At 38.9% G+C, this 7,956-nt stretch overlaps 1 protein-coding gene across 1 annotated transcript; it reads right to left on the reverse strand.

Moving 5' to 3' along the window:
- Positions 1-593: 593 nt before the first annotated feature.
- On the reverse strand, positions 594-4,754 carry LOC145781337 (nucleolar protein 12-like). The gene is made up of 3 exons (XM_082593114.1): positions 4,483-4,754; positions 1,463-1,671; positions 594-1,013 (listed from the first exon to the last, which is right to left on the reverse strand). The coding sequence occupies exons 1-3, from the start codon at positions 4,690-4,692 to the stop codon at positions 845-847; spliced, it is 588 nt and encodes a 195-aa protein (XP_082449240.1). The 5' UTR covers positions 4,693-4,754; the 3' UTR covers positions 594-844.
- Positions 4,755-7,956: the final 3,202 nt, after the last annotated feature.

Consider the following 7,956-nt stretch of genomic DNA (forward strand, 5'->3'; position numbering starts at 1 on the left):
CCCCCGGACTATTTATTGCAGCCCCACTGTTCACAAACACCACCAGCCGCCACTGCCTCCATGTACGCTCGATAGAGGCATTTCTTCCGCATGCGTTCTAATTAAACGCAGAAAGAAATTACCGAATTGAAATTTTAACTTCAACAAAAAAATTCATACTGCATTTTGAACTAAACCCAAGTGTTCAACTTACATCACTGTATTTAGTTTGTTGCACGGCAGCAGTTTTTCTAAATCTAACTTATGGAGGGTCCATTGCTCTCCATATCTTGTTTAAATTTTATCTGGAATGGTCATTAGGTGGCGTTTGATGTCTTTCGCTGCTTCCTGTGTGTTGTGGTATCTAGATTGCTATGGTGCTATTTTATTCGTATTGTTTTTAATTGTACGGTACTATTCTCGCTACAGACGAAATACAGTTTTCTCTCTCTCTCTCTGGTCACCAATGACAAAAATTCAATGTTAAGGAGAAAGAATGCACTAATCTCTCTGCCAACAATGAACGGTTTATTTATCTGCTCTAAGAGTTCTGTTACAATTTTTTTTCATTTTAAAAACCTAATTTCTGACCAACTTGAAAGCACAAACAGCGCCATGCTGTGAAATAAACTTCTTTTATTTGAAATACTAGACCCTGCCCGTACAGGAAAAACATCCCTGACAGCAAATTAGTCGTTTTTTACATTGGTTTGACGTCTGCAGACGGCTGATTTGCTGTCTGGGGTGTGATGATGAAGCCAATGGCTTGTGTCCACATCACTCGAAACCGTGACCAGCCCTTTATCTGGTGGCACCTGATACTCCCCACAAATGTTACAAGCGATGGATCGGAGAACATTTTCTTTCACTTCTTGTCTTTGCGTCGCTTCTTGTCTTTGCCCTTTTTTCTAAAAAACTTTTTCGTTGCTTTGTTTTGCGGTCCTTGCAGTCTGAGAGCTCGCCGTCTACTGTTGTTGCTGGTTGTCAACCGTTGCTTCGTTCTGGCCAGCTTATTGACGATCGCGGTGCTCCTTCTAAAATAACAAACAAGGGAAGTGTATACCACTAATAAAGATAAACGCAAGCTGCAATTTCCCCTAGCTCAAGTGGTGACAGACTTGCACAAGAAATCTACAGATGTGAGAAAAAATTCTCTCAGGGGTTGTAATATAAGCAATTCAATAACAGCCTTTCCTTGTTACAACCTCATGGCAAAGCGCCCATGCGATGACTCAACTGAAAGTAAATTTAATAAGCAGGAAACATAAACTGCATCATGACAAATTTTGCTCTGAAAATACTTGGTAGGTAAATTCATCTTTAAAGTTTTGGCAAGGGATTAACGAGGATAAAACGGCTGAGAATCTCTACATTAACGTGGTTCCTGCTAAGGAACATAAGTATTGTAGTTCTAAAAATTGTGAACATGAGGAAATGTAGAAAGTTATACAGTTACAACAGATTCTAACTTATATTTTCTCACTTCAAGTTAAAAGTCTTTGTCTTTCCTTCACTTTCAGTGTTCTCCACTTCTGCATCTTCATTTTCCTCTTCTTCTGCATCCTCATTGCTTCCCATGTACATATTAGTAACAGGATCAAACAGTTCCGACTCTACTACTGTGACATTGTGGTGAGGAAGCTCAATAGTACTGACATCCAAGTCGACACACGTTGTTTCAATGTCGTGTGCCTAAAAATGAACAACACAATCAACTTAGTCTATGACACTGAACATTTTTTGTGATGAGTGAAACACTGGTCCATTTGGCATGCCATAAAGTATCTTGTCAAGACACAGCTGAATGCCCTTGAGAAGGGTTGAACGAACATTCTGCAAATATGTCAAATTGTCAATCTTACAGACAATTATTAGTTAAAATACGTATAAAAATATTACTTGCAAAAATATGGTCAATGCATTTTCAATCAACATTAGTAAAATTAGAGAAAAAATAAATTGAAACAAGTTAGGGGTTTGGCATTATAAAAACAAAGTGTTTGTTTTACATCTTTGAGAACAAGTCCATGGCTATAGATTTTCAAGTTTACAATGTGTTAAAAAACTTCTTTGCCTTTCATTCCAACTCATTAATGAAACAAACTTTGTTTCATTTTTAGATGAAACCAAAACAAAAATTTTTACATTGGAACAAAACTTCCGAACAGTTGTCGCAAACAAAAAATGTTTACTGGGTATGAAACAAACAGTGTTTAATAGGGTGGCTCTTAAAATTGAGTTTTTGAATTTTGCTTGGGACACCCTTTCAAATGGTGAGGTTGTCAGAAAAAATAACTCTTGCAAATTTTTTTTTAATTTGAAGTTGATTTAGGGGTGGCCCTCCCCCCCTAAAGTTCTGTGCCCTCCCTCGAAATACCAAATCTGCGTATCTCGAAAACCACTTGAGCTAGAGATACGGTTTTTGTGTTAAAAGATGCAGAAAACATGGTTTTCTATCTGCTTTCTGAACATTGAATGCATCTATCTTGAGTAGAAAAGCAGTTATTTAGAAAAAAACGCATTTGACAAAATCTTGATTTTACAACCTTTTTTGTGACCACGAAACCGTCTATAAAATTTCGTTTTTTTCTTAATTTTTGCACCTTAGAGGGAACACTGGTAACGATGTTCATTTCAAAATGTAATTCTGGTCAGTACTGCAAGAAGCGATATTATCGACAATATTTTACATATTGCCTTGCGTATTGTGACAGGATGTCTGCGACCTACACCATCGGACAATTTCCCTGTCCTTGCAGGCAACCAACCAGCTGAGTTTTGTCGCGAAGAAGCCATCCTGTCTCTTTCTCTGCACTACGAACCCCAACCACTTGCTCCACTCAAGTCTCTACAAGTCTGTGAGCGAGCAATCGAGCATCCTCGGCAACTGAAATCGAGACACCCATTTGTATGTGACGCACAACTCCTGATGAAAACCACTGAAAACCAATCCATCAGCGCGGCTACCTGGGAGGACAACAAATGGAGCTCAGAGTAGAAGAAGAACTCCTCAAGGCTCTAAAGTTTTATCTCTGACACCAGCCCCCATCCAACCAGAATGCATAGTTTGCCAAGGAAGGCCTGGGTGTGGCACAACCGCCTGCGTACTAGGCTACTGGAGTGAGACTATTCCGTTCAAACATGCACAAATGGGGGATGGCTCCATCCACAATCTGTGAGTGCGGCATAGAGGAACAAACCACAGACCACACCATCTGTAACTGCGCCAAATGGTGTGCGTGGTCTGATTGAACTGGATGACGAATCAATGCAATTGCTGCTCGACACCTGCTCAAGCATCTAAACCGCATCGGCACTGCCCAAGGGTGGTAAAAGACAGAGCCCCTTGACCCCTGGAGTAACAAAGAAGGTTTAAACGAAGAAGAATCGACAATATTGTTCTTGTTGGAATTTGGATTCAACAGTTTCCTGTGCTCAGTAACAACTTGCAAAAGAAACTGAAGTTGGTACTCATCATCAGTTGGGAGTTTGTTAAAATCCGGGATTAGACTTAGAGCAACTCCTCTCTCTGCTCTGTCATTGACTACTGAAAGTCCCTTCGCCATGTGTAAAGCTTGAATAAATGCACCATCTTCAGTCCAATGAGCAGGATCCTTTGAAAGTATAATTATTGCTTCATCTTCAGTTCTTCACCCAACAGCTGAAGCCATTTTGAATTAGAGGTGCAATACTGTTCTAGACCCTTGTTGCTAAGAAACGCATCTACAGTACTTTGATGCTTCGTCTCCATGGTGGACGTTCTGCTGTTTCATTTAACATGGTTGCCACCATTAGCTTTTTACTTTCCACAGACAATCGAGAGTCAAACAAGGCTAGTTCAACCATTTCTTCGGACAGATACCATAAATGCAGACCAAGCTTTTTGCATAAATAGCCTTCGCCATGCAACAAGTGCGATGCATAGCACCTGAAGCTTGAAAGCGGATTCTACACTCAAGAATTTCTCCAAGGAATATGACAAAAAACGGGCATTTTAGCTATGCATGAATGCATAAAAGTTTAGAAATACTTATTTCGTTTGATGCTTTACCAGTTTTACAGGTTAGTTTATGAACTTTGTTTATTGAATAGCTTGGGCCACAATACTTGTTTAGCACTGTTTTGTGCTAGAATACCGAAAACAGGTTTTTTGTAATAACTGCTTTTCTACTCAAGATAGACGCAATCACTGTTCAGAAAGCAGATAGGAAATCATGCTTTCTGCATCTTTTGACACAAAAACCGTATCTCTAGCTCAAGCAGTTTTTGAGATATGCAGATTTGGTATTTGGGAGGAGGGCGCAAAACTTTAGGGGGGGAGGGCCACCTCTAAATCAATTTCAAATTCAAAAATTTTTTGCAAGAGTTATTTTTTCTGACAACCTCACCTTTTCAAAGGGTGTCCCACACAAAATTCAAATTTTTTTCATTTTTTGCCAAATAAGAGCCACCCTAGTGTTTAAACTGTGACATATCTCTAGCATTTTGTTGCAATCTACTGACCAGTTTTATGTTGGTGATCTGTTCCAGACGTGTGTTCATTTCATCTCGTTTGTTTTTTCGTATTCGAATTCGTTCTTCTTTTAACTGTTGATCAATTTCTGCTTGAGCTTGTACCCGCCTTGCTTCTTTTCGTTTGCAAAATCCAGTCAAGAAATCTTTTCGTTTTTCAGCATCAAAGCTCAGAGTTACCTTGTAACGATTTTTTCCCATGTTGACAAAACAACTAAGAAACAAATCTGTTTATGAAATTATTTATATACTGCAAATTGTAGTAGACCTGAAAATGTACAAAAATTTACTTACACTCTTTAGAAGTGCCAAAAATTATGACAAATTATATGAATGCCTTGCTACCATACTCAGGTAAGACTGAGTTGATGGATTTATTTCCTGACATTGCACCTTGTGATTCCTCCAGCAATCCAACCAGCTTATCTGTATGTAGGATCCAGAAGAGAGCTAACAGCCTAACAGGGTTTGAAACTGATAAGACATATCAGTAAATTTAGAAACCACAAGCTTTAGTTCCATTAACAAAGGTAGAAAAGCAACTGGTTGGCATCTGATGTAGAAAATAGTGAAGACAAAAATTTAATGTGCATTACCCCAACATCATTTTGAAGTCACACTGTATATTGTCCTAGCCTACAGAAACCAACCAACCTCAGATGCTAGAAGAATTATTCGGAATAGCATGAACATAAAATATTCCGCAATCAAAAATTTGCGCCAAAGTAAACTATTAAGCATAGGTTGACTCTCTTTTGGAAGGCAAAGGATTTGATACCTAGTAAAAGTTTATCACCACGAAAAAAACAAGATTTAATTAGCGTACTGGGTAACTAATTCAAAGTGTAAATTATGCCAGTTTGCTTCAACCAGGGTAAGGGAAACGTTTCTCCACCATACAAAAATAATGCGATATTTTTCAGTGTAGGCAAAACTCTCTAGCTCGCTTTTTTACATTGAGCCTACATTAACCCATGTGCATGTTCTGACTCTTGAGTTAGTAGCAGATTCAAGGCAACTAAGCAAGGAACTGAAGGAAGTACCGTAACATCATTTATTAGCCACCTGTCCTCCAAAAAAACTGATTACTGAACAACAGTGATGCCAGGTTGTTTTTTGAAAACAAGCAAGTAGGTCTAAAAAACAAGCCCAAAACAGGAAAATCAGCACAAAAACAAGCCCAATAATTTGCAACCAATACCAATTAGCATAAAACATGCAGTTTAGCAGTTCAAAATTTTCAATACAGTCTTTGCAGTGTATACATCACGTTTATTTTAAGAATGACATTTGTTTACGCCATTCCAAGCCATATAATTACCTTGAAAAGAAAGGATACAATGTTGACTACAATAAAAACCTTGCAATTTCAGTGTCAAAAACAAGTTAAAAAAGGTTTGACTGGCCAAAAAACAAGCCCAAAAACAATCAACCCGCAAACTCAAAAAAAATTACGCAAACTCGAAAAAAAACAAGCCCAAACTTGCGGGAAAACCACAAGGTTGGCAACACTGCTGAACAACCATTGTAAATAGTGTTGCCAGATATTATTGAATTAAACACAGGCAATGGTAAGACACAACAATACAAAAGGGTTGAGCATTATAACAAAATATTTTACAAATAGTTTAAACAGTAGAACATTTTCGGCTTAACTTAAGCCCTCATCAAAATTAAGCCACAATCTGAAAATATTTATAAAAATTCAACAAATTTCAACTTCTTGAAAGTAACTACTAGCTAACGGTGTATAAGCATCAAGAAATACGCAGTGATTGAAAAGCAGTATGGAAAACAGACAAACGGAAAAACAAATTATTGTGAAAAAAGCGACTACATCATCATCATCATAATCCATCGTCGGTTTGTTCCCCACTAGTGGGGGTGGCCGATTGTTTCCGCGCAGCAATTGTTTTAATCCCTTTTCTCCATTTCACCCTGTCCCTTGCATCTTCCTCCTTCAGTCCGACTTTTTTAAATTCATCCTTCACTTGTTGTTTCCACGTTCTTCTTGGACGACCGCGTCTCCTTTTCCCATCCACCTTTAGATCTAGTGCCTTTCTAAGAAAACTTCCTTCCTCCCTCTTTATCACATGTCCATACCATCTTACTCCATTTGCCCTTGCCATTTGGTCTATGGTCTCTCTCATCTCTAGCATATCCAACAATTCTTCAGTCCCTTTTCCCTTCTCGTTTTCACCCCACACATTGCTCTCACCATTGACCTTTCCGTTCTTCTCAGGATCGCCAGTTCACTCTCTCTCAATACCCATGTCTCGCTATCATATAGCATTGCAGGCCGCACACAGCTCCGATATACATTCCCTTTCATCCTTAGTAAAAATTTTCTGCCATACAACATTTCCCCACATTCCCTGAACTTTGCCCAGCCCAATCTTGCCCTTGTTGTCACCGCTGCTTCACATCCACCACTTCCATTTATGCGATCACCCAGATAACAGAAGTCTGTCACTGTTTCGATGCCATGGCAGAACTCATCATCATGGCCTTCCACTTCATTCCTTCCTTTACTGCATTTCCCACAAACAAAACACTTCGCCAATCTTGTTGCGGCTCTCTTGACATTAGCACATCTTGCATGTACCCACTTTCCACATTCCTTGCATTGCTTTGAATTTTTCATCACTGTCTTGCTACATATTCCACTACATAACTACAAATATACAAATGGATTTGCACCACAAGACTACAACTACAAATGGATTTGCACCACAAGGTAGGCCTACGTGATACATCTAGTAAAAGTTGAGGAAAATGGCACGCCTCCCACAAATAATAATTGTTTGTTTAAATTTGAGTTGTGGCGTTTGATTATTAGGCTATCACTGCTTCCTGAATTTTTGTGTCAAAAAAGGATTTGCCTTTGCGTATAATTTTAAATGGCTCAGTAAAAAAATTTTGATCTGTGCAAACTGAACATTTTATGATGTGGTGCTTGATTGCACTTTTCTTTGAGTCCTTAAAGTTCAGATGTTCTGATGGACATAGCCTACCCATATATAGGCTAGGCCAGGGCTACTCAACTGGCGGACCGCGGTCCGAATCCGGACCTTCTGGGTGTTGATGGTGGACCTTGATCTTTTGGAAGAATAACCTCTTTGCCACGTTTCAGAGCTTCTTTAAACAGATTTCTACAGGAAGAAGCAAGTTTTACAGTGATTATCCTAGTTGCTGGGAGGCTTCGACTTCCAGACTCCCCAACACTTTTTCAGAAATCCAATTCTAGTTAGGCCTACATTTTACCTAAAAAGTGGTTTGGTACAAATAGTTTAACTTTCGTGGTTGCGTGTGAAATAACTTATTCACTGGACCGCTAAAAATATTCAACTTGTCAAACTGGACCTTTTTAAAGATTAATTGAGTACCCCTGGGCTGGGCCTACACATCAATACCGAATCACACGGATATGTAAAACTATACGCTATAGCCTTGGGCCTATTGACT

This window comes from Aplidium turbinatum, chromosome 12 (genome assembly GCF_918807975.1).
Source record: "Aplidium turbinatum chromosome 12, kaAplTurb1.1, whole genome shotgun sequence".
Taxonomy (NCBI): domain Eukaryota; kingdom Metazoa; phylum Chordata; class Ascidiacea; order Aplousobranchia; family Polyclinidae; genus Aplidium; species Aplidium turbinatum.